This window comes from Phascolarctos cinereus, unplaced genomic scaffold (genome assembly GCF_003287225.1).
Source record: "Phascolarctos cinereus isolate Bilbo 61053 unplaced genomic scaffold, phaCin_HiC Scaffold_5;HRSCAF=322, whole genome shotgun sequence".
Taxonomy (NCBI): Eukaryota; Metazoa; Chordata; class Mammalia; order Diprotodontia; family Phascolarctidae; genus Phascolarctos; species Phascolarctos cinereus.
Window position 1 is genome coordinate 40,602,003 of NW_027555958.1, and position 27,723 is coordinate 40,629,725.

Here is a 27,723-nt window from a genome sequence, read left to right on the forward strand (position 1 = left end):
AATTACAAGTAGGATTTAAGCATTCTCCATTGCCAAGTTGAATGTTACAAGCATTTAAATATACTTACATGTTGAAAATTTCATTCTCACCTTCTGATTAAGAACAATAAATCCTTTATTTCCATCATCACAGACTTTTCTTTTCAGTTTTATTATTTTGTTTACTCTATCTTCAACAAATTGTCTTTCAGCCTTTACTAATTTCTCTCTCTCCTCTGCAGTCTTGTAGAAGAAACCAGAATTCACCTCTCTGAAAGAACAAAAAGAATTGTAAACATATACACAGCAGCAAACAAGCAAATGCAAGAGAAATGGAAAGGAAAAAAGACTTTCAGGAAGAACGAAAAGCCAAAGTTTTCATTATGTTATAAAGAGAAAACAATTCCTTACGTTTTTTCATATTCTAGTGATACATTGCAAGTGAGAATAAAAGCATCTTCAACTCTTTTCTTCATATCTGGATGACGAGCACCGTGGTCTAAAACTAGCCCTCTGATCAACCTGGTAAAATAATTCAGTTTCTTTCTTTAATACTCTAGGATATAACATACTAAATACAATCTGATGATGATAATGATGATGATGATGATACCTCACATTTATGTAACAATTCAGAGAAACCAAAGATTTGACATGCTTTTACATGCCATTTGATTCTTACAGCAAGCTCCTAAGGAAGGCTAGCGTGCATATTATTATTTCCATTTGTCACGTGAAGAAACTAAGGATCAGATAGTAGGATCTAGTCCTGGAAATGATCACAAAGATGACCTAGTCTGACCCCTCATTTTAAAGATGAAGGTATTAAGGCCTAGAAAGGCTAAGTGATTTGCTCAAGATCACACATATCATAAACTGCAGAGACAAATTTTCAATCTGGCTTCATGGAGACGTGGCTAGGAAATGATAAGTGCCAGGCCTGGAACTTCACTCCTTCAGCCCTAAGTCCAGTGTTCTTTTCATTAGTAATATCCATAACATAATTGCTACACCCTCTAAATAGTCACCCCAACTTCAAATCGAACACAAACATTCTAAAGAGAATTTTATTTAACACAGCGCAATGACATTACTTCACTTCAAAATCTGTCTTGCTCCCTCCACTGATTCAGATTGCAACCCTTCAATGAATTAGTACATCTTTGAGAGTTGCTGGAACCAAAAAAAACATTGCCATGGGACCAACCCCATGACGAACTGCTCTAGTCTTAAAAAGACTGCTTCTCAAGTGACAGACAGTCTATCACCAAGCCCATACTCAAGATCTTTTCAGTCTGTAAAGGCCTGCCAGTGTAACTCTCAAAGTGTTGGCATAGTCTTCATGAACTCATGGTCAATTCCACACCACAATAAGGCATTCAAGTAGGACCCAAGTTGAATGAGACTACATTAACTACTAGAATATCAACACAGAGTTATTTTTTAAGTTATATGGCTCAATCTGACAAAATAAAGTTAAGCATTTGATTTTTTTTCTTAATATCTGCTCAAAATAATTGGAAAATTTCTAAATTATCAGTGTTCTAACTCCTATCTATATGTGAAAACAGCTTGGTTTTCAGGGGACTAGCAAAAAATGTTTCTAACATTCAGTGTAAAATATAAAATTAACTGAAGTCAAGTTGAAGGTATTTGTCTAAATCTAATATTGGCCATATTTTATCAACATTTTATATGACTTACGTTGTGTCAGTTTCTGACTTATGCTTCATCTCCATTATCTCTACCATGAAAAGGTCAATAGGAAAACCTGGTCTTCTAATGGCCAAAAGAGAATCTACCACAGCCTGTAATAACAGAAACAAACACAACCATGAAACAATTTGGACTCTTAAATCAAAACCCATTGCCCCAATTATTCCCTCACTTCCCCTCCAAGTTACACAAGATTAGATGCAAAAATAAAAATGCTGAATGCTACATATACCTATGTTTAGGCTCTATTATACTCTGTAGTAAATAGACAGAGGGTTACATGCCTAAAAATTAATTTGTAGCCCAAAATACAAATACAAACTCAACAATTAGCATTGCTCTAACTGCTGCTAAGAAGACCTTACAAACAATGGAGAGGACCTGACCAGCCATAGAGATACAGAATCATAAACTCTTTTAGAGCTGGAAGGGGCGTCTTCAGTTAGAGGTCAGAAACTGAGACCACAAGATGTTTAAGTGAATTATCCAAGGTCATACATCAAGTTAAGAGCTGATCTAGGACTAAGATCCAGGACATCTGACTCCTAGTCCAGTGTTCATTTCATTAGAGTGCACTAACTCTCCCAGAAATAATCCAAAAATTTGATTTGAAGATAGCTTACTGATAGGATCAGGCTGACACTCTAAAATGTAACTGACATAAAATAATTTATAACCGAACAAATAATATGAGATCACTTAAGAAATATTTTTAATAACTGACAAAGAATATTTTAAAAGGATAGTTGGGTAGAAAGACTTTTTCAGGCCTTCTTTAACACTAATCTGAGTTGCTGAAGCAGTCTACAATGTATATTCCAGTTCACTTGGCAAATGTAATACCACAGAGGAAAGCAAACCACTAGGCTACCATAGTTTGATAATGCTATGACCTTAAGATCACACAACTCCTTTTGTTCTGACCCTATACTCACCAAGAAACCTAACCTTAATTTGTAACATCCCGGGATCATAAGACTTAGAACTGAAAAAGATTTTAGAGATCATAAAGTACAACTGTTCCATTTTGCAGATAAGAAAAGTGTGGCCTAGAAAGGTTAAACAATTTGTCCAGGATCACACAGGTAATAATGATGGATCCAGGATTCAAACCCAGATTCTCATCTCAAACTCAGTATATTCAAAATAGAACTCATTAACTTTCCCATCCATCTCCCCCAACCCTACTCTTCTTCCCAACAGCTCTATTTCTGCCAAGGGTACCTCCATCCTTCCAATTACATAGGTTTGCAATCTTGGTATCATCCCTAACTCCTCACTCTCACTCACCTCACAATCCAATGAGTTGCCAAATCTTGTGGTTTCTGCTTTCAAAATATCTCTCATATCTGTCTCCTTGTCTCTACATCAACAGCCACCATCCCATTTCAAGTTCTCATCCTCCTGAGCTATTGCAACAGCCCTCTAATTGTCTCCCAGCCTCAGGGCTCTAACCTCCCCAACCCATCCTCCACAATTTTCCAAAAGCATAAGTCTGATGATGCCAATTCCTCTACTCAATAAATTCCAGTGGCTCCTCCTGACTGGCCCTAGAATCAAATGTAAATTCCTCTGTTTGGCACCTATTATTATGCATTCCTCCTATTCATTCACTCTACAGATCCAACCAAACTGGCCTTCTTGTTGCTCCTCATCTATGACCCTCAATCTTTCAACTCGGAGCCTTTGCACTAGCTGTCACCACAACTGGGATGCACTCCTTCCTCACCTCCTCCTCTTAAAATCCCTTGTTTCCTTCAAAACTCTGATCAAGCTTACCTTCTATGTCAACCCTTTCCTGGTCCTCCCAGCTGCTGCTGCCTATTATGAGGAGAATGAGAACTATATACGTACTTATCCACAAATAAAACAAATTCAAAACCAAAGACAGCAGAACCTCAGAAGGACTTGGAAAAGGATACAGGAAAAAATGCATTTACTTGTTTTGTCAATGGTTGATTCTACCTTCTTAAATCCCCTCATGGATCCCTGCCTTGTCATGGTGGAGAGGCTTGTGTAGCTCAGTGAAACCATGGGCTATGCTGTGCAGGATTACCCAACGTGGACAGGTCATAATGGAGAGTTCTGACAAAAGGCAACCCACTGGGGAAGGAAATGGCAAGCCATCCTAATATCTTTGCCAAGAAAACCCCAGTATTAAAATTATAAAACCTTTGACATCAGAAGATAAGCCCCTCAGGTTGGAAGGTGTCTAGCATGATACTGTGGAAGAGCAGAGCACAACTACAAGTAGCTCAGAATTAATGGAGCAGCTGGGCCAAAACTGAAAGGAGGCTCAGCTACAGATGTGTCTGGTAATGAAAGGAAAGTCCAATGCTAGAAAGCTCAATATTGTATAGGAACCTGTAATGTATGATCTGTGAACCAAGATAAGCTGGATATGGTCAAACAAGACATGGTAAGAGCAAACATTATCAACCCCTTGGGTATCAGTGAACTTAAATAGATGGGAACAGGTGAATGATCACCATATATACTACTGTGGGAAAGAATCACTTAGAATTAATGGAGTAGCCCTCATAGTCAATAAAAGCAGTACTGGGGTATAACCTCAAAAATGCAGAATGATATCTACCTGAATCCAAGGCAAACCATTCAACAACACAGTAATACAAGTCTATGTTCCAACTCCTAATGCCAAAGAGACCAAAGTTGATCACTTCTATGAAGACCTACAACATCTTCTAAAAACAGCATCAAAAAAAGATGTCACATTCATCATAGGAGATTGGAATGCTAAAGTAGGAAATCAAAAGATAATTGAAATAAAAGGTAAGTTTGGCCTTGGAGTACAAATGAAGCAGGGCAGAGACTAATAGAGTCTTATCAAGATAATTCATTGGTCATAGCAAACAACTTTTTTCAACAACCCAAAAGATGACTCTACACATGGATATAATCAGATGGTCAATACTGAAATCAGATTCATTATGTACTTTGCAGCCAAAAGTGGAGAAGCTCTGTACAGTCAGTTTAAAAAGACCTGTAGCTGACTGTGGCTTAGCTCGTGAGCTTCTATTGCAAAATTCAGACTTAAATTGAAGAAAGTAGGGGAATCATCAAATCATATAAGTACGACCTAAATAACATCCCTTATAAATATGAAGTGGAAGTGATAAATAGATTTAAGGGATTAGATCTGGTAGATAAAGTACCTGAAGAATTATGGAAGAGGTTGGTAATATGGGACAGGAGACAGCAACAAAAAAACATTCCAAAGAAAAAGAAGAGCAAGAAAGCAAAATGGCTTGTCTGATGAGGCTTTACATACAGCTGAAGAAAGAAGAAAAGGGAAAGGGAAAGAAGAAAGGGAAAGACATACCCAACTGAATGCACAATTTCAGAGAACAGCAAAGAAAGATAAGATTTTCTTAAGTGAGCCATACAAAGAAATAGAAAAAAACAACAGAATTAAAAATCGGAAATTGGAAATACAAGAGAGCTCTTCAAAAAGTTAGAGATTTCATGCAAAAATGGACATGATAAAGATAAAAATGGTAGGGACTCAAGAGAATTAGGATTAAGAAGAGGTGGCCAGAATACACAGAAGAACTACAAAGGAAAAATCTTAACATCACTGATAACCATGATGGTATGGTTGCTGATCTAGAGCCAGACATCCTGAAAAATTAAGTCAAGTGGGCCTTAGGAAGCATTGCTAGCAATAAGGCTAGTGGAGGTGACAAATTCCAGCTGAGATACTTAAAATCCTAAAATATTATGCTGCTAAAGTGCTGTAGTCAATATTACAGTAAAATTGGAAAACTTCACAGTGGCCACTAGGTTGGAAAAGATCAGTTTACATCCCAATGCCAAAGAATGTTCAAATTACCAAACACTTGAGCTCCTTTCACATGCTTAAGATTCTGCACACTAGGCTTCAACAATATATGAACTGAGAATTACCAGAAAAGCAGGCCAGTTTTCAAAAAGACAGAGGAACTAGAGACCAAATTGCCAACATTTGCTGGAATGTGGAGAAACCAAGGGAATTCCAGAAAAACATCTACTTGTGCTTCACTGACTACACTAAAAAGCCTTTGACTGTGTGGATCACAACAAAATGTGGCAAGTCCTCAAAGACATGAGAGTATCATATGTGGGTCAAGAAGCAACAGAACCAATCATGGAACAACTGATTGGTTTAAGATTAGGAAAAGAGTACAACAAGGCCATATATTGTCACCTTATTTATTTAACTTATATATAGAGTACATCATACAAAATGCTAGGCTGGATAGATCAAAAGATGGAATTAAGGTTGCTGGGAGAAATATCAACAATCTCAGATATGCAGATGATAGTATTCTGATGGCAGAAGGTAAAGAAGAATTAAGAAGCCTCCTGATGAGGGTGAAAGAGAAGAGTGTAAAAGCTGGCTTGAAGCTTAACATTAAAAAGAAATTAGAACTAGTGCCATTACTTCCTGGCAAGTAGAGAGAGAAGAAATGAAAACAGTGTCAGAGTTTACATTCTTGGGCTCAGAGATCATTACAGACAGTGACTGCAGCCATGAAATTAAAAGATGCCTGCTCCTTGGAAGGAAAGCTATGACAAAGCTGGACAGCATACTAAAAAGCCCAAATATCACCTTGCCAATAAAGGTCCACATAGTCAAAGTTATAGTTTTTCCAGTAGCAATATATGGCTGTGAGAGCTGGACTATAAGGAAAGCTGAGCACCACAGAATCGATACTTTCAAGCTGTGGTGCTGGAGAAGACTTTTGAGAGTCCCTCAGATAGCAAGAAGATCAGATCAAACAATACTTAAAGAAATGAATTCAGGCTATGCACTGGAAGGTCAAATACTAAAGCTGAAGCTTAAATACTTTGGCTACTTAATGACATGACAGGATTCATTGGAAAAGACCCTAATGTTGGAAAAGATTGAAGGGAAAAGGAGAAGGGGATTGCAGAGGATGAGATGAACAGCTAGTATCATAGAGGCAAGGAATATGAGCTTGGACAGACTTTGGGAGACAGTGGAGGATAGAAAGGCCTGGTATGCTATGGTCCACAGGGTCATGAAGAGTCGTACATGACTGAACAATTAATAGTAATAACAACAAACATTCCTGAATAAGTTTTATATCAGATTCCAGACATTCTTTTGTATATTTACTTGGTGGTTTGTCCTTGTCAATAGTAATTAAGTTTATAATAAACTTTCTGTGATAATTTGAAAAGTGGCTTGAGAAAATGCTAATGTTACAAGCAAAGAGTTTAACACATACCTCTGTTAATACATCGGCCAGCTCAGCATGAACTTTAGTACGGAGAGATGTTCTAGCCACATCTAGAAGGATTTCTCGGGTCATCTCTTTCTCTATTTTAATCTCCTCCAGAACTTCAAGTGCTTTTACCTTTGCTGCTTCAAAGCCCTCAGTTATTATTCTCGGATGCAGACCCTATTATAATGACATTGTCATAAAATCACCATTATTAAAGCTATCCAAATGAATGCAACCATTTTCTTATGTCAGAGATTATACAATGTTTTAATGTACAGTATATCTATATGCTCTTTATCATCAGCAATAACCATGCATAATGAGTAATTAAGGGTTTTTTTTTTTATCCAGATCTGAGTTTTCATTGGTATGGGGAATTTCTGGTACAAAAATTCCCAACACTGGTGTAGGTCAACAACTTTTCTGTCACTTGTTGCCTTAAAAAATTACTTGGGGTGCTGAAAGGGTAAGTGACTACCCCAAGGACACACAGCTAATACATGTCAGGGGCAAAACTAGAACCAAGATAGCCCTCTATTCAGTACAGCAGGCTATCTCTAAATAAAATGCGTAATTCATTATTACTCTAAAACCAACAGTACTAATGTTTGCTATGTACTTCCCCTTTAAATATGAAAATATTAACTTACATTTTATACAGAAAGAAAAAGAGACTCCTTTTAATGCAAAGGGAAAGTACAAATACTGCCTTAACAAAGAGTTTAAACCAAAGGAAACACTTAGGTATCGATGAAGCAATATTACCAGGATTTTGTCCAGTAGCAAAAATTCTGCAATTAGCATCATCTGAAAGAATGCCATATTGGTACAGATATAGGTCACTGTTGTGTTTTTTTTGAAATTTGACTTAAACAAACACTGAATGCAGCCTATAAATCACAGTTCTTAATAAGAAAACAAAAGTGATAAAGACTAGGGGAGGAGTAATGACGAATAAAACATTTTATTTAAATTAAAAGAAAAAAACATTTTACAGCAAATATAGCTTTTATATGGTAATTTCACATAAACAAACACAGTAATTATTTTTCATTATATACCTTACTAAATGGTGTCATGAGGGAAATCTATAGTTAAAAGCAGCCTATACTGAGATCAAAATAGTGTTTCCCCAATGTTAGGGGAACTTAGCAACATCAGTACTATCTATGCAGCAGAGGGGAACTCTTGCCCAAGCTTTCCATATGATTTGTCTGCTACTATTTTTCCTTGTCCATCCATCAAGATCCACCTTTAAGAACTCTTCCTCTGGATTCTCCTTTAATGTTCACCTGTGGCTGCAAAAATTCTGTATGAGTGTCTTTTAGGGGTAATATCTGAAACTGCTATATGATGGGATGTTATTCTAAAGGAGAATTTTAAGTCTTTAAATGAATATGACATTCCTCACTTTCCACATCTAGAAACTGGTATCTTTCCCCCACTGCAAGTATGGAGAAAAGCAGCCTACCAGAAGGTTAATGGTCCCAAATTTTAGATAAAAATAAAACTGTTATAGCAAATTTTGGCAAGAGCTACTTATTTCTTCCTCTAAAGAGTTGTCTTTTTTTTCCCAAAGAGTACTAGAAGAGCATTACTTCCAGGGCATTTATGTACATCTCATTTGTTTTTCCATAACTACATTTTTGGTTGATACCACCCTACTCATGAGATACATTCACACAGATGTCAGTGTTGCTTTCTTTAGAGGCGGTCTGTTTTCCTGGGGTCTGCTGAAAAGAAAGTTTAGCAAAAGACCTAGATTGGTCTTCTTCCCTGTGTTTTAAGCACACCCTGGGGTTCGTTTGTCTCCAAATTGCCTTGAGGCTGTGTGAATTCTAAACTACACACAGGTGCAAATAATTATTTTTAAAATATGGTCAAATTTCTGAAGTTCCCTTGTTTTGGAGAAGGTTTTTTTTTCCCTTATTGTTGTCACAGGTTCACAGCATGCTACCAAGATCCAAATTTCAAACAGACTGAGGGGAGCCGTACCATCTTTCTTCACACTGAATGGAATACCAAGGGAGGTGTCGCTTTTAATGTTGAATACATTTTCCAATATCTGCTATACTCATTCCTTAATTCAACAAATATTTAATGATCCACCTATATCCATAGAGCATGGTACTAGCATACTATGGAGTATATCAAAAGTATAATAGGAGTGGGCAGCAGCTAATAGGTCTAGCAAGCAAAGAGAGTATTGATTTTAGAGTATTTTAGCAAGTAGTTTCTGTGTCTGCTGATTGTAGTCTTGTGTTTCTGTCTAGTGATTGACAGAGCAGTACTAATTCTTCATGCTAAAACACAGACAAATTAACTTGAGATTACAGATAAAAGGCAGTGGTGAGGTGAGGTAAATAGTAGCAGGTCTAGTAAGTAGCCTTCAAGGCTGGAAAGTTTATAGCTGCAAACACAGACAAAGAGAAAAAAAAAACTATCATTTTTTGCAGATAATATGATGGTTCATCTAGAGAGCCCTAAAAAGTCAACTAAAAAGTAATTTAAACAGTTAATAAATTCAGCAAAGTTGCAGGATACAAAATAAATCCACATAATTCATTGGTGTTTCTGTATACTGCCAACAAAACTCAGCTTAAAGCAAAAAAAAAAAAAATAGAAATTCCATTTCAAATAGCTACAGAATGTACTAAAAGGGGAAGTTAGGTGGTCCAGGGGATAGAGTGTTAGACCTGGAGCCAGGAAGACCAGAGCTCAAATCCAACCTCAGATGTTTACTATTTATCTAATAGGGCAAGTCATTTAGCCTATGTCTGCCTCAGTTTTCCTCATCTGAAAAATGGGGATAATAGCGCCTATCTCCCAGGGTTGTTGTGAGGATCAAATGAGACAATAATTGTAAAGCATTTTGCAAATCCTAAAGTGCTATATAAATACTAGCTATTATTATGATTAATGACAAAATACATAGGAGTCTATATACCAGACACATGGGAACTATAGGAAAGAAACTACAAATCACTCTACACAGCAATGAAGACAGACCTAAATAATTTTTAAAATGTTAACTGCTCAAAGGTAGACCATTGCCAATATAATAAAAATGACAATTCCTCCTCAAGTAATTTACTTATTCAGTACCTTACCATGTACTCCAAGGAGATCGAAGGCAAAAACAAAAAGTTTAGTATACGCCAAGATATTCATAGTGGCACTCTTTTTTTAGGAACGACAAACTAGAAACAAAGCGTAGGTCTATCAAGTGGATAACAGCTAAGCAAATCATGGTACATGAGTTAATGGAATTATTATCGTGCCTTAAGGAACAATGAATATGAGGAATTCTGAGAAATACAGGAAGCCTGGCATGAACTGATGCAGATCAAAGCAGAGCCAGAGCAACAATACGCACAAGGACTCAGCAACATAAATGGAAACAACAAAAAGCAGCTGAACTCATCAGATGAGGTGACTGATGGTGGTTCCAGTGGACGCATGGCGAGGCAAACCTCCCTCGTACTCAGCAGGAGACTAAAGTGGCACGTGTCACAAGATCGGTGCCGATTGGGTTTGCCTGTTTTTCTTAGTTGCAAGAGGGTAATTTATGTAACTAATATCTTGTATCAGGAGGCATATTATGAGATGAATTTGGTACAAAAAAGTCCTAAATAAATCTTTTTTTAAGTACCTTGGAGGTCTGACATTATCTTGAAGGGGCCTAGCACAGACACACTATTAGAACAATAACCAACCAGAAAAAGTCTATTATATTGCTAAAAGGCCTATGTTTTGTCCTGCTGGCATGAGCACTGGGTGTTGTTTTCCTTCTCTTATACCTATCAGGAGCCAAGATTATGCTAGCAGAGGGTGAGAGACCATTGCAGAAGCTGGGAATGGAGTTATATATCTGGACCAGGAGGATCAGAAAAAGTATGACTGAGCTATCACAAAGGATTTATGGCAGTAGTCACAGTCCTATCGAGAGGAAGACAAGTAGGCATCCCATCTGATGCCCAGATTTGCACCAGAGAAATTATGTCATCTGTAGTGGCCCAGCATAGGCCAGAATGTATATTGGTACATCAGGGGATGTAAGAGATGCCAAAGCACAAGGAAGTCCTGGAGGAGGCAGCAAAGGAAGCTCTTACAGCCATTTTCCATATCTACCCAACCCTGTTCCCAAGTAGTAGTGGATTTATCACAGTTCTGAGGACATACTACCTGCCCACATAACAGGCCATGCCAGCTCAGGCTCTGAGCAATCATGATGGCTTCATGGCTAGCAGATAAGCATAAGGCGTTGCAAAGGGCACTATATTTAGGGTTATAGAAGCTGGGCTTGAATGGCGCAGCTAGGTAGAGCACTGGCCCTGGATTCAGGAGGACCTGAGTTCAAATCCAGCCTCAGACATATAACACTTACTAATTGTGTGACCCTGGGCAAGTCACTTTACCCCACTGCCTAACCGCCCCCCCCAAAAAAAAGCTGGGCTTAAGTCTCTACTCTGCTACCAGTGTGACCTTAAATAAGTGATTTAATGTCAAATTCTGGAGGCAGTCTCAGAAGAAGCTAAGTATACAATGACTCTGTACAGAGCCCTATCACCAAGGCTATGCAGGTATAATGGGTCAATGAGGACATTAAACCTTTATACTTTCCATATGCAACAGACCCAAGCTCTCTCCACAGTGGAATCTGTTGAGAATGTGCCCCACGCCACTTCAGGGAGCTTGCTCTTCTCCACAGTATCCGCCCGTGCCTCTGATTCAGGAACGTGTAAGACCAGACAACTGCTGACTCCATCCAGCTGAGAAAGGCCTCTACCACTGAGGTACAAGCTGTGCAGCGAGCGCAAGGTGTGAGAACCCAGAACCTGCCAGGAAGACAAAGGACTGGAAAGTGCCCTTTTTTCAAACTAAGAAATCTCCCTGAACACCAACACATCTCCCACAATACACATTCAGACCTTAGACATCTATTACTCAGGCTCATTCATGGATAAAGAAGGTGAGCCTGATGACACAAGGTACACCTTCTCAGGCGATGAAGATTCACTCTTTCATGTTTCATACCAGAATTCAATATATCCCAGGGGAACTCCCATGAAAATACATAACAAGAATGATTTGTCCCTCAAGTAGGAACGAAGGAATACAAGACAGATTGTAGATTGCCACACTATTGCCAATAGTGTGGTACTACCTTGTATATTTGAAGGATATGAATCAGAAGAATTTATGTGGGAATTAAGGATATTTGTGATCTCAGCCTGGTGATATTTCCACCAAAGGGGCCTGGAAAGACCAACTCAGGGAGCTGGTTTGGGGAACAGAAGGAAAGAATACATCTAAGAGAAAAGACACTATCAGGAGCCTCATAACCAGGGTATACTGAGTACCATGGAAAGCACTGGTATTCAAAGCTGATTAGCATAGGAAATAACTTTTAACAATTCCACTCTAAGGATCAAAGTGGCCTGAAGTATACTTAACCAAGGAATCAGTTGTAGTGGCATGCGGGTGACAGTGAGCTACCACTATTATGCTTCACAAGAATATGGTTTTGAAAAAGCCTGGATCATGAGATGAAGAGGAATAAGCCAGCTCTCTCTCTCATGTGTGGAAAGTCATACTATCTGGGCTTTGTGGGCCCTCTTTTCTTCTCTTTTTTAAAAATGTATTTAGTATTTTATTTTTCCCCAATTATATGTAAAAACAATTTTGACATCTTTTTTAAAACTTTGAGTTCCAAATTCTCTCCCTTCTTCCCTCCCCACGCCTCTCATTGACAAGGCAAGCAATCCAATATAGATTATACACATATAGTCATGCAAAACACATTTCCATATTAGTCATATTGTGAAAGAAAACACAGATAATAAAAAGCTCAAGAAAAATAAAGAATTTAGACACCATCAATTCTTTGTCTGAGGATGGAGAGCATTTTTCATCATAAGTCCTTCAGAGTTGTCTTGGACCACTGTATTGATGAGAATAGCTAAGTCATTCACAGTTGATCATCTTACAATACTGCTGTTACTTTATACAGAGTACATTTTACTTCACATCAGCTCATATAAGTCTTTTCAGGTTTTTCTGAGAGCATCCTGCTCATCATTTCTTATACCACAGTAATATTCCATCACAATCACTTAGCACAATTTGTTCAGTCATTCCTCAGTTGATGGGCATCCTCCCAATTTCCAACTCCCTACCACCAGAAAAGAGCTGCTATAAATATTTCTGTACATGTAGGTCCTCTTCCCTTCTATTTTTTAATCTCTTTTTGGATACAGACCTAGTAGTAGCACTGCTAGGTCAAAGGGTAAGCATGACTTTATAGCCCTTTGGGCATAGTTCCAAATTGCTCTAAAGAATGATTGAATCTGTCTCTGATAAAGGTCTTATTTCTAAAATATATAGAGAACTGAGTCAAGTCTATAACAATACAAATCATTCCCCAATTGATAAATGGCTAAAGGATATGAACAGGCAGTTTTTAGACAAAGAAATTAAAGCTATCTATTGTCATGTGAAAAAATGCTCTAAGTCACTACTGATTAGAGAAATGAAAATCAAGGCAACTCTGAGGTACCACATCACACCTATCAGATTGGCCAACATGACAAAACAGGAAAATGATAAATTCTGGAGAAGATGTAGAAATGTTGGGACGCTAATACATTGTTGGTGGAATTGTGAACTGATCCAACCATTTTAGAGAGCAATTTGGAACTATGCCCAAAGGGCTATACAACTGTGGGTACCCTTTGACCTAGCAGTGCTACTACTAGGTCTGTATCCAAAAAGAGATTAAAAAATAGAAGGGAAGAGGACCTACATGTACAGAAATATTTATAGCAGCTCTTTTCTGGTGGTAGGGAGTTGGAAATTGGGAGGATGCCCATCAACTGAGGAATGACTGAACAAATTGTGCTAAGTGATTGTGATGGAATACTATTGTGCTATAAGAAATGATGAGCTGGCGGACTTCAGAAAAACCTGGAAAGACTTGTATGGTCTGATGCTGAGTGAAGTGAGCAGAACCAGGAGAACGTTGCACACAGTAACAGCTATATTGTGTGATGACTAATTTTGATAGACTCATCTCTTCTCAGCAATGAAAGGATCTAAGACAACTCCAAAAGACTCATGATGCAAAATGCTGTCCACATTCAGAAAAAGAACTATGGAGTCTGAATGCAGATCGAAGCATATTATTTGTTTCCTTCTCTTTTTTTTATTTGTTTCTTCTTTCTCATGGTTTCTCCCATTGGTTCTAATTCTTTGCAACATGACTAATGTGAAATAGGTTTAATATGAATGTATTTGTTGAGCTTACATCAATTTACATGCCGTCTTGGGGTGAGGGGAGGGAAGAGGTGGGGAGAAAATTTGGAACTCAAAATCTTATGAAAGTAAATGCTGAAAATTAAAAATAAATAAATTCACTAAAAAAATTAAAAATTACCCAAAAAATGGTTGAATCAGTTCACAACTCCACCAACCATGCATTAATGTCTCATTTTTCCTCTATCCCCTCCAACATTTATCATTCTCCTTTTCTGCCCTATTAACCAATCTAATAAATATGAGGTAGTACCTCAAAATTGTTTTAATTTGCATTCCTCCTATCAGTAGCAATTTAGAGCACCTTCTCACATGGCTTTGATTACTTCATCTGAAAACTGTTCATATCTCTTGATCATTTATCAATTGGGGAATGGCTCCTATTTTTATAAATTTGACTTAGTTCTCTATGTATTTGAGAAATGAGGACTTTGTCATAGAAAATTGCTTCAAAATTTTTTTTCTCAGTAATGATTGCTAAATGTATTTCCCTCCATCCTATTCCTTCCCACACCCCATTTGTCCTATTCTCTCTCTCCTTTCACCCTGTCCCCTCTCAAAAGTGTTTTGCTTCTGACTACTGCTGCCCCTTCTATCACTGACCCCTTCTCTTATCCCCTTCCCCTCCTATTTTCCTATAGGGTAAGATAGATTTCTATACCCAACTGAGTGTGTATGCTATTCTCTCTTCGAGCAAATACTGATGAGAGTAAGGTTCGCTCACTTTCACACACACACACATACACACACACTTCCCCATCTTCCCCTCCATGTAAAAGCTTTTTCTTGCCTTTTAGGTGAGATAATTTGCCCCACTCTACCCCTCCCTTTCCCTTTCTACCCGTGCATTCCTTTTTCTCACTCCTTAATTTTACTTTTTTAGCTTTTTCACTTCATATTCAACTCACACCTGTGCCCTCTGTCTATATATACTCCTAGCTGTGCTAATAATGAGAAAGTTTTTGAGTTACAAGTATCATCTTCTCATGCAGGAATGTAAACAGTTTAATCTTATTAAGTCCCTTATGATTTCCCTTTCTATTTACTTTTTTTATGCTTCTCTTGAGTCTTATATTGGAAAGTAGTCTTTTCATCAAAAATGCTTGAAAGTCTCTATTTTATTGAATATCCATTTTTCCCCTGAAGGATTATATTTTGCTGGGTAGGTGATTCTTAGTTGTAATCCTGACTCCTTTGCCCTCCAGAATATCACATTCCAAGCCCTCTGATTCTTTAATGTAGAAGCTGCTAAATCTTGTATTACCCTGTGGCTCCACAATACTTGAATTGTTTATTTCTGGTTGGTTGCAATATTCTCTCCTTGACCTGGGAGATCTGGAATTTGGCTATAATATTCCTGGGAGTTTTCATTTTGGGATCTCTTTCAGGAGATGATCATTGTATTCTTTCAATTTCTATTTTACCCTCTAGAACGGAGGTAGGGAACCTGTGGCCTTCTAGATTTTTGGGTGCAGCCTTTTAACTGAGTCCAAGTTTTAATAAACAAATCCTTTTATTGCGGGGATTTGTTCTGTGAAGTTTGGAATCAGTCAAAGGGCTTCACTTGAGGACTTAGAGGATGACATGTGACCTCAAGGCTGTAGGTTCCCCACCCACGCCTAGAATACCAGGGCAGTTTTCCTTGACAATTTCTTGAAAGATGATATCTAGGCTTTTTTTTTTAATCATGACTTTCAGATAATCCCATAATCTTAAAATTATCTCTCCTGGATCTATTTTCCAGGTCAGTTGCTTTTCCAATGGGATATTTCACATTGTCTTCTACTTTTTCATTCTTTTGGTTTTCTTTTATTGTTTCTTGATTTCTCATAAAGTCATTAGCTTCCATTTGCTCAATTCTAATTTTTAAGGAATTACTTTCTCCAGTTAGCTTTTGTAACTACTTTTCCATTTGGCCAATTCTACTTTTTAAGGAGTCTTTTCTTTTTTTCTTTCTTATTAATTAATTTTGAGTTATCAACAATCACTTCCATAAGCTTTTGAGTTTTAAGTGTTTCTCCCCCTCCCTTCCCACCTCCCTCCCCAAAATGGCACACAACCTGATATAGGCTATCCATCTACATTCCTATTAAACATATTTTCACATTAGTCATGTCGTAAGGAAGAATTAGAACCAATAGGAGGAACCACAAGAAAAAGAAAACAAAACAAAACAGAAGGGAAAAAAAAGGGCAAATAGTATGCTTTGATCTGCATTCAAACCCCGTAGTTCTTCCTTTGGATGTGGATAGCATTTTCCATCATGAGACTTCTGGAGATGTCTTAGATCCTTGCATTGCTGGGAAGGACTAAGTCTACCAAAGTCAGTCATCACACAATGTGCCTGTTACTGTGTACAGTGCTCTCCTGGTTCAGCTCACTTCACTCAGCATCAGTCCATACAACTTTTTCCAGGTTTTTCTGAAGTCTGCCTGCTCATCTTTCCTTATAGCACAATAGTATTCCATTACATTCATATACCATAACTTGTTCAGCCATTCTCCAACTGATGGGCATTCCTTCAATTTCCAATTCTTTGCTACCACAAAAAGAGCTGCTATAAACATTTTTGTACATGTGGGTCCTTTTCCCATCTGTATGATCTCTCTGGGATACAGCCCTAGAAGTGCTATTGCTGGGTCAAAGGGTATGTACATTTTTATAGCCCTTTGGGCATAGTTCCAAATTGCTCTCCAAAATGGTTGGATCAGTTCACAATTCCACCAACAATGCATTAGTATTCCAATTTTCCCACATCTCCTCCAGTATTTATCGTTTTCCTGTTTTCTCATGTTGGCCAATCTGATAGGTATGATGTGGTACCTCAGGTTGTTTTGACTTGCATTTCTCTAATCAGTAGTGATTTAGAGCATTTTTTTCATGTGACTATAGATGGCTTTAATTTCTTCGTCTGAGAACTGCCTATTCATATCCTTTGACCATTTATCAATTGGGGAATGACTTGTATTCTTATAAATTGGACTTAGTTCTCTATATATTTTAAAAATGAGGCCCTTATCAGAGACACTCGTAAAAATTCTTTCCCAGTTTTGTGCTTCCCTTAAGGAGTCTTTTCCTCACTGGCTTTTTGTACCTCTTTTACCATTTGGCCTATTCTCTTTTTTAAGGTGTTATATTCTTCAGTACCTTTTTGTGTCTCCTTTACCAAGCTGTTGACTCTTTTTTTCATTATTTACTTGCATCACTCTCATTTCTCTTCCAATTCTTCTTCTACCTCTCTTACTTGATTTTCAAAATCCTTTTTGAGCTCTTCCATGGCCTGAAACCAACTCATACTTTCCTTGGAAGCTTTGGATGCTGGAGCTTTGACTTAGTTATCTTCTTCTGAATGTGTGTTTTGATCTTCCTTTTCACCATAGTAACTTTCTATGGTCATAATTTTTTCTGTTGTTTGCTTGTTTTTTCAGTCTATTTCTTGACTTTCAACTCTTTATTAAAGAGGGACTTTGCTTCCAGGATGGAGGACATACTGTCTTAATCTTCACAGACTTTGTGCAATTGTTTTCAGAGATACTTCTAAGGACTTGTAGGTTCTCAGTTCATCCAAGGGGTATGATCTAAGGAGAGGTGTATTTACTACTCTCCTGGTCTGTGCTCTGGCCTGTGAGTTAACACAAGCATTCTTACCTGCCCTGGAACTGTGAACTGCCCTGTTCCACTGCAGCTAAGAGCTCTGTGCTAGTGCTCCTCCTTGCCCACACCCACAACTGTGAACCAGATCTGGGTATGGGCAAAGCAACAGAGTCCTGTCCCCACTGCCAGCAAAGAGACTCCTGTGATCTCCTTCTGATCAGTTGTTCAGCCCCTTTACTATCTGTGGGCTGAGAGCTCCAGAAGCAGCTGTTGCCACTGTTGATTCAGTGACTCCCAAGGCCTGCTCCTGATTTGCTGGGGCCTGATCTGTGCTGGCTCAGCCTGTGTCAGACTGTGTTCCACTCTCATCCAGGTGCAACAGACCTTTCCTGCAAACCTTCCAAGTTGTCTTTGGCTGGAAAATTATTTCACCCTGTCCTCTTGTGGGTTCTACCACTGAAGGAATTGTTTTATTGTACTATTTAAAGATAGCTGGAGAGGTTTTGGGAAGAGCTTGGCTCTCTTTTCTCCATATGAATATGAACAGATCTCCCCAAAAGTCTCAATTGCTGATCAAGCTCTCAGGGGGAATGGTTCTATCTGTGTTGTCTGTGGAAGATGAGAAGCAAAGGCTACCACTGTTTTTTGTCTGTCTAGAGCTAAAGGAAGCAGTTAATTTGGGGAACCAGGGCACAGATATACATTTGGGAACTCACTTATGATGTAATGTGTTCCTTTTGTTCAGCTTTATTGTGAATCTCCCCCCAAAGTGAGGCAGTTCCATTTCTAAAGCAACACTTGTATCAGGAGTCTCTAGACCCCTAGAACCTGGAATACATTTCCAGAATCTGAAGGAAAGTCTGGTGATATTTAACTAATCTGCTAACTATCATTCAGTTGTAGTGGCTCATGTGAGGGCATATCATGTCACCAAAAGAAACTTTGAAGCTATATATCTGGGAATGATGAAGTCCTCTAGGCAGGAAAATGAAGAGCCAAAGGACATTAGTTAATTTTCATTTCTTCTTCCATTTGCAGGTTGGGATTTTGGAAGAAAAAGTAACATATAAGAAGTGTACACTTGCTATGTAGATTGTGTTAAAGAATGGTATTTGATTTTCCAAATCTACTAGAAACAATGAATGCTTGACTGAGGACAGAATACATCCCATGATGACTGAGAAGAATGTATTTGAATGAAAAAGCTTGTCAATATATCAAGAAGACTTCAAACTAAAAACTCAGGAGGAAGAATTCCCAGATAAAACTGTAAATCTGTATATTATAGAGATCATGGATAGCATAGTAAGAAAAAAAAAACTGTGGTCAAGACACCTAATTCACAAGAGAAAATAACATTACAAAACATAGACACCAAAGCATATAACCAAGGAAGAAGAGGAAAAAAAGTAACATGGATCTATAAGAATGTTAGAAAGGATGAAACTTAGAATAAAATGAAATAAAATTTGCAAAAAATGCTAAGGACAGCACAAAGGGCTTTTTTTAATTAAATTTTTTTCCAATTAACAAGTATTTATTTCCTTTCCCTTTTATTTCTTTCCCACCCCATCCCACCTCAAAAAAAAGAAAACAAAAGCAAAACACTTGTAACAAATATAAATTGTGAAGCAAAAGAAGTTCCCATACCGGCCAAGTCCAAAAATGTGCGTGTCACTGTGAATATTTAATCCATTACATCTTTGTGAGGAAGTGGGTAGCATTCTTCATCACCAGTACAAAGAACATTTTAGGCTGTATTTAGGATAGGAAGAATAAGGCAAGGCTAGGTCTTGTGCTTGAGGAGGATGGTGTCATATTAGCAAACAGAGAGTGTAACTACTCAAACTCCTCCTCTGCTCCTATTCTATCCTCTCCATAAAAGAAAATTATCTTTAGCCTGTAAAGGGTAAAATAAAATAGTTAAGAGGGAATTGAAGCCCAAGGAACTAGTACAAGAACAGCAAGTTGCTCTAAATGAGTTAAAGTGTCCTGACCCAAAGTTTTTATCCTTTTATTAAAATGAACTTGTGGAGGTTATTACTAAATAATTATCAGTGAATTCTGAGGAACTGGGAGGAACAGAGAAATGTAAGAAGACTGGAGGCCAAACAAATTACCAAATGTAGTCTCCATTTTCAAAATGGCATATTCCAGAGATTGTAAAAATCTCTCTGTAACTAAATCAACTAAATTATGGAACAAATTATTATTGAATGACATGTGAGCACTTAGATCAGTACTGATCACTAAAAGTCAGCAAGGCTCCACTAAGAAAAAATCCTATCAAACTAACTTCGTTCCCTTCTTTGACAGGCTAAAGAGAACGGGGGGCATCAGGGAGATAAATACAGTATATCCACAGTTCACCAAGGCATGTGACAAAGTTTCTCGTGACATTCTTTTGAACAAGAAGGAAAGCTGTGAGGCTGGATGACAGCTCCTGATTTAAAGAACGTTACAATCTAGCTGGGAAAACTAGACAGACCTGCATTTAAAGCTAAATAGCAATACAAGACCACAGCATGAAAGATGTCACAAGGCAGTATGGGGGAGATGTCAGTATAGAAAACAAACGCTACAGAAGCTACAAGGAAGAAAAGGTTATTGAAAGTATGGTGTAGAGTCAGAAAATGTGACTTGAGCTAGGTCTTGAGGCACCAGTAAGATGTGAATGTTGAAAAGAAAAGCTAAGGACATTGTGGGAGGGAGGAAGAACATGAGCAAAAGGAATAGAAATGGCACTAAATATGATGTATTTAAGTGCAACAGGGCTAATATGGGTAGAAAAGGTCAGAAGGAGGCCAAAGCCAAATTGCAAATCAGTTACAAAAATCTCTCAATAAATGGTCACTCAACTTTTTGCACTATTATTTTCTTTAATTTACGTTCTGTTGAGTCAATAAACATACATGGAGACACAATTTACTTATGAACTAGTCTTTTGCCAAAATGAGTAAATCAAACCTCAGAAAACATATAATTCCACTAACATAAGGTTATTCTTTAAACTTAATTCACTTGACTCGACACACATTATTTTCCTTTCAGAATAAAATATCTCATGAAATGTAAATACCTCTGAGATGTAGAGATCTGCCTGTTTCAGGAGCTCTCCAATAATCAGAACATTTGAAGTGGTGCCATCACCAGTGATGTCATCTTGGGCTGTTGCTACTTTTGCTATCAAAGAAGCTGTTGGGTGCTGAATTTGCTACAAAGGAGACAATGGATTTCTTTAACATTTCAAGTGATGAGTAAAAGGGAAAGCAAAGCAATAAAGCAGGCTAATTAAAGTATCAATACTATACTCAGCCAACAAACACAAAGATGAAATTGAGCTTCATTTTACAAATTTAAAAACTCTTCCTATTTAGTCTCTATTAGGTGAACAGAACTATTCTGAAACAAGCTAAACAAAGAAGTTAATTGGCCAGTACAACCATCTCAAAGTTCAAGACTGCAGAATAATGTACAATAAAACAATTGCTTTGGCATGTATTATGTTGACATGACACTTCCAAGATAAGATTAAATTCTCCCATCTCAAAGATGAATACATTTACTAAAATTGCAAAGGGTGACTGACTGTTCCCTGATTACATAGAATAAGATATAGTGTGTTTTAAAATGGCTTTAACTTAAAGGTATTCCTCAGCCATTTTTCAGGATACATATAAAATTTTAAAAGCTGCTGACAAGTGGAATTTAACCTAATTTATCTTAACCCTACAGTATTAAGCTGCCTATCTTGGATTTAAAAAAAAATCTAGATTAGCATTCCCCTTTTTCTTAATTAATGTCTGCTTATAAATATTATGGGGAAAGCAATCATGGATAGCTCACCATTTCATGGAGCAGAACATTGCCATCTTTGGTAAGTTTAATGTCTCCTGCACCAGAAACAAGCCTGTTCAAAGAACAATTTGTTATTAATAAATGCATATGGTAAAAGAATGCTTGCCACTATTCCTCTATCATTTGCCACCTACCAGCCCAACTTAAATTCAAAGAGCTGGATTCTCTACAATCCTCAAAGACTGATATGGAAACCTCCAAGTGCTCCCCAGAGTCCTAGAACACTGGCCACCATCACTTCAGTCCAGAAAATAATTTTCCTCTTAGGTGAGCTGCTATAGCCATCTCATTCAAAAATGGAGGTTCTACAGGTTTAAAGAGAAGGGTAATTAGAGGTCTACAGTGATTAAATCAAACAGATTCATCTAGGAATCTATCAAGCCTCCCTTTATCCCATCAGTCTTAACATTTCTTTCCTTCTTCACTGTTCCTCTCTCTGCCTCGACCCTTCTCTTCCAAAAAGTTTAGTACATCAGAAAGAACACTGGATTTGGAGTCAGAGGGCCCAGGTCAAGAGCCCTCTGCTGTTACCTTACTTTGTGACCTTGGACAAGTCAAGTAACCTCTCTAGGGGTTAGTTTACTCATCTGTAAAATGAAAGGATTAGACCAGATGAACTCTTTCAGGTCTGTTCCAGCATAAACATATGACCCTTCCTTCTTCTTTTCCACCCAGACCCTAATCCATCTGTCCATTCAGATGCTTCACCCTTGAACAAGAAGAGCTACCAAAAAGTAAATCTTGTGCTCATCTAAAGGTTTATCATTTTACTTCATTCAACATTAAATGGTTTATGATAATTTATATAATAACACCAATATTGCAGAGACAAACAACTTGGACTTGGGAATTCTGATCAACACAATAACCAACCCCAATCCTGAGGATTCATGATGAAACATGCTACCCGCCTGCGGACAGAAAGGTGATGGACAGATCGACAATTTGTTTTTTGGACATGGCGAATGCAGGAATTTATTCTGATGACTATACATGTTTGTGACAAGTTTTATTTTTCTTTCATTCTCAATAGTGGGGTGAGGGTGGGGAAAATGCAAATATGAAAATAAAACTGAATTAAAAACAAAATAAAAGTCATTTATGGTAGTGCATTTCACTTGCTAGCCCTCAGAATCCTTTATGCTGCTGAAGGTCTGGAAGTCTCACCCCAACACTCCCACTGAAAGCATAGGTTTATGAACTCAGCCTCCAGTCATTCTATCCCTCCAGCCGTTTAGAAGAAAGGTTTAATCCAGGAAATGCTTGACATCCTGATGCGCTGATTTCTGCCAGGTACCAGGGCTAGGTTTGTTGTTCCTGTCCCAGTCTCGTTAAAAATATACCATTAGCCATTATGCAAAACAGAAATGGGTTTATAGGCATAAATTTAGAGCTAGAAGGGAGCTTAGAAGCCATAGAGTAGCTATCACACTCTCATTTTCCAGAAGTAGAAACTGCTGAGAGATTGTATGTGAGGCAGTGTTTGAACACAGCTCTTCCTGACTCCAAATCCTGTCCTCAATCCACTACCTGCTGCTGCTTCTCTAATTCAGCCCCCTCATTTTACAGATAAAGAAACCGAGGCCCTAAGAGACTTGCCTAGGGCCTTGCAACTAGTGAAAGGCAGTTTGGTATAAGAAGTGGAGGACTGGACCCAGAGGCCACCCAGGCACTCACTAGCCGAGGCACAACCTTTTTGTGCCTACCTTTCTGCATTCAGGGGCTTGGATAGCCCCTCAGGTTCCTTCCAGTTATAAATCTATGATCCTACACACCCCTTAGCATATTAGAAAGAACTTAGTGGACACAAAGGGGTGAGATTCCATACCAGGCCCTGACTTAAAATCACTTGTCCTTTCCACTACTCCACAATCCCTCTGGATAGTATTTTACTTTTAAAGATTTATGCTCGGGGGCAGCTAGGTGGTGCAGTGGATAGAGCACCAGTCCTGAACTAAGTAGGACCTGAGTTCAAATCCAACCTCAGACCAAAAACTTGACACTTACTAGCTGTGTGACCCTGGGCAAGTCACTTAACCCCAATTGCCTAAAAATTAAAGATTTATGTTCCCATGACATGTGACTGATCTAGGCAACTCTCTGACTTTAAATTGCAGAAAAGGTGTCAACCTGCATGGGGAGAGGGAGTTTCCTTATTCAGGGAGGTCTTTATGTCAATGAAATTACAAGTCCAATCCCTATCTCTTTATGATCTCTACTCTTAAACACTTTTTTGACTAGAAGGGTTGAATGGTGGAACAGTGGATAGAACAAAGGACTTAGAATCTGGAAAATCTAAGTTCAAATCTAGCCTCAGACACTTATTAGCTGTAGTGACCCTGGGCCTCAGTTTCCTCATCTGTAAAATGGAAATAACAGCACCTTCCCCCATAGCTGTGAGCATAAAATAAGATGAAAGCACTTTGTAAACCTTAGTGTACTATATTATTATATACGTACTCTATAGTTATTACTTTTAAATTCAGTTTAAATCCAATAAGCTGTCACCTGGTATGACCTTAGGCAAGTCTCTTAACCAGAGCCCATTTTCTCATCAGTAAAATGAGGTGTCAGAACTAAATGACCTGAAGGATCCCTTCCAGCTCTTGTTCTATGGTCTCATGATCCAAAGTTGCTTTTCATTTTTCTGTGACCCTAAATTTACTCTTCTCAGCCCTGGCCATGGGGAGGCAGTTTCCTTGCTTTAAGAGTTAGGTCTGCTAGCCACTTGGGAAATAGCAATGGCAGAGTCCCAGGGGGGCAAGCAGTTCAAAACAGGAGCCACCACACAGAAAATGGGAGTCAGGGAGGATTTTGCTCCTTTCAGCAGGACAGAGTCAAGCCAGGGGGTGCAATGGATTGAGCGCTGAGCTGAAAGTCTGGAATACCTGGGTTCAAATTCTTCCTCAAATACAAACTGTGTGACCCTGGGCAAGTTATTGAATGTCTGCCTGTTTGCTATTGTCATTTTTCTAGTATGTCCAACTCTTCACGACCCCATTTGCGGTTTTCTTGGCAAAGATCCTGGAGTGTTTTGCCATTTCCTTCTCCAGCTCATTTGATAAATGAGGAAACTGAGGCAAACAGGGTTAAGCGACTTGCCCAGGGTCACACAGCTAGTAAGGCCGAATTATAACTCAGTGAGTCTGGTTCTAAGCCCAGTGCTCTATCCACTAGCCTCAGTTTACTCCTAGCCATCCCCTGCCTCAGTTTACTCGGCTGTAAAACAGGTATAATAGCACCTATTGTTGTGAGGATCAAATAAGATATTTGTAATGAGCTCAGCACACAGCAGGTGCTTAATAAGTACTTATTCTTTTCCTTCCTTCCATCCAGGTCTATAGCTGGTGGGGGCCTTGTCGGCTATCCAGGTCTATAGCTGGTGGGGGCCTTGTCGGCTATCTAATGAACCCCTTTATCTGTCAGATGAGGAACCTAAGGCTCAAAGAGGTTGTGACCCCATGGTCACACTGGGTAATTAGCAAAGGTGATAATTCTCGGACGCCAGACTCAGTGCTCTCCCTCATTAATACCACTGGAGGGCGGGGTGGGGAACGGGCAACTTAAGTGCCTCCTCGCGCCTAAAGAGTTGGGACCACGCCCCCTTCCCCCGCCCACTCCTGCCCCCCAGGGATCGCCACAGGCCACGCCCCCTCCGCGGCCTGTTGCTTCTCCGGCCACGCCCCTCCGCGAGCCACGCCCCCAGCGTTCTAAACGGCCACCAGAGCACCGCCTCCCTCCCCCTCACATTTTCATGGTGCCCTTGGGCCCCAGGTTGGTCCTCAACACGTCTTGTAGCCCCCGGGCCGCGCAGATATTAACTGACAGCGCTGCCTGGGCTCGCGCCACCTCTGCCCTGGGGTTGAGCGCCTTCACGGCCGCCATCCCAGCGCTCCTCTAAAAACAAAAGCCAAAAACAGAAGAAAAAAAAAATAGATGAGCTTGATCGACCACACTCCACCCCGGCGGCTGCGAGAAACACCCCGCCCCTTTTCTCATTGGTCAGACCCCCGGCCAATCCGCGAACCGGGGTGCCGCGGACGGAAGTGACGCAAGAGGATGTTGTGGAAGAGGAGCCGGAAGGCGGAAGCGAAACTGTGCCTGCTGAGTCTGGTCGCCAAGATGGCGTCGCCCGCGTCGGCCGGGAAGCGGACGGTGAAGCAGGACGAGCTGCGGCGGCTCATGAAGTCCGAGAAGCAGCGGCTCAGCGCAAGCCGGAAGCGAGTGGAGTCCCCCTTCGCCAAGTACAACCGCTTGGGGCAGCTGAGCTGCGCGCTGTGCGGCGTCCCCGTGAAGAGCGAGCTGCTGTGGCCCACGCACGTCCTAGGCAAGCAGCACAAGGAGAAGGTGGCGCTGCTGAAGGGGCCCAAGGAGCCCGGGCCGGGCCCCGCGCAGCCTCAGCCGCCGGCCAAGAGAACCGGCCCCGAGCTGGACGACCCGGCCGACGCGAAGAGAGCGCGAGCCGGCGGCTCCCAGGCCGCGGCCCCCGCAGCCCCTGGGCTGCCCGTGGACTTCTTTGACTCGGGCGCGAAGGAGGCCCCCCGAAAAGCGTCGGGGCTCAGTTTGCTCCCGGACTACGGAGACGACGACGACGAGGAAGAGGAGGTGGAGGAAGAAGAAGAGAAAGAAGGAAAGAGCGAGGCCCCGGCCCCCGCTTCCTCGCAGGAGCTTCCCAGCGCTCTGCCCCCCGATTTCTTCGACCAGGACGCCCCGACGGCCCCCGTCGTCTCCCATTCGGGGTCCATCCAGAAGGCCGAGGTGCAAGAGAAGATGGTGGAGAGGCGGGAGAACACGGCCGAGGCCCTGCCCGAGGGCTTCTTCGATGACCCCGAGATCGACGCCAAAGTGCGGAAAGTGGACGCGCCCAAGGACCAGATGGACAAGGAGTGGGACGAGTTCCAGAAGGCCATGAGGCAGGTCAACACCATTTCCGAGGCCATCGTGGCCGAGGAGGACGAGGAGGGGCGGCTGGACCGGCAGATCGGTGAGATCGACGAGCAGATCGAGTGCTACCGGCGGGTGGAGGTCCTCCGGGACCGCCAGGACGTCCTGAAGGGTAAACTGAAGGAAGTGCTGACTTTGAGGGAATTGCAGAAAAAGGAGGAGGAGAACCTCGACAGCGACGATGAGGGGGAGCTGCAAGATCTGCTGTCTCAGGACTGGAGAGTGAAGGGAGCTCTCTTGTGAGAGGCCAGAGGTGTGGAGAAAGACTGCAGATGCCACTTCTTTTAGTGGTGGGTGAACGAAGATAAAATGAGAAACTACGAGAGAACTCTGGGGGGAAATGGTTCAAATTTTTTTTTTGCATTCATGTATTTTGAGAACTTTCTGAATACCAAAACTCGGAGTGTTTTCCTCTCTCAGTATTCTAGGTCCAAAATGCAAAACCATTTTATAAGAGCATTGTAAATTGTAAATGTTGTACAAAGTTAAATATATTTGTTATTGATGTTTCCTATTCCTAGTCTCCAGTTCCTTCGGCAGAACTGACAACTAAGGGATAAATGTCAGTACATGGACAAACCTTATTAATAGATTGTTTATGGGTTGTACCTTTCCCCCATGTATGAGGGTTTCAAAGACAGTGACAGCATAGTGCCATATTAAGTCAGATACATTAGCCATGTAGGCCAGTATTCATCTGACAGTAGTATGGAAGGACACTGGAGGAAACTATTAAGGATGTGAGCCCACCCCTTCTCAGCTCCCTTTAATAACCTGTTAAGAAACTATTCACTCAGTAATTTACCTAAACACTTTTCGAACCTATTACATTTATAGCCTATAAGACTTTTTGAGGTAATATGTTCTATAAATTTACTATCTGCTCTGTAAGGTATTAACTGCGTTCTATTTGTTCCCAACTCCAGATTTGTGCTTTTATGACGAGAGTGTATGTCCACTGCTAACAGATCATATTCTTTTGAGTAGTAATAACAGGCTTTGTTCTGGACCAACCATATTATTATTAGCACTTATGTGACCACTAATAAGCATTTACTAGGTGACC

The 27,723-nt window shown here is 39.9% G+C and overlaps 2 protein-coding genes across 2 annotated transcripts in view; one reads left to right on the plus strand and one right to left on the minus strand.

Moving 5' to 3' along the window:
- Positions 1-25,717, minus strand: part of CCT6B (chaperonin containing TCP1 subunit 6B) — a 39,877-nt gene extending 14,160 nt beyond the window's left edge. The window contains exons 1-7 of the mRNA XM_021006235.2: positions 25,462-25,717; positions 21,702-21,765; positions 20,935-21,069; positions 6,951-7,124; positions 1,684-1,787; positions 391-501; positions 91-250 (exon numbers count right to left, since the gene is read on the minus strand). Coding sequence (XP_020861894.1) covers positions 91-250; positions 391-501; positions 1,684-1,787; positions 6,951-7,124; positions 20,935-21,069; positions 21,702-21,765; positions 25,462-25,598 — 885 coding nt within the window. The 5' untranslated portion in view covers positions 25,599-25,717. The remainder of the gene's footprint in view (positions 1-90; positions 251-390; positions 502-1,683; positions 1,788-6,950; positions 7,125-20,934; positions 21,070-21,701; positions 21,766-25,461) is intronic.
- Positions 25,718-25,790: 73 nt separating this feature from the next.
- On the plus strand, positions 25,791-27,171 carry ZNF830 (zinc finger protein 830). Its single transcript, XM_021006242.2, has one exon. It carries the CDS (start codon positions 25,836-25,838, stop codon positions 26,898-26,900), a length of 1,065 nt encoding a protein of 354 aa, XP_020861901.1. The 5' UTR covers positions 25,791-25,835; the 3' UTR covers positions 26,901-27,171.
- The last annotated feature ends 552 nt before the right edge of the window (positions 27,172-27,723 follow it).

Bases quoted from the DNA above. Each gene is read 5' to 3' on its own strand.
- ZNF830 (XM_021006242.2), top strand. From the start codon at position 25,836: ATGGCGTCGCCCGCGTCGGCCGGGAAGCGGACGGTGAAGCAGGACGAG.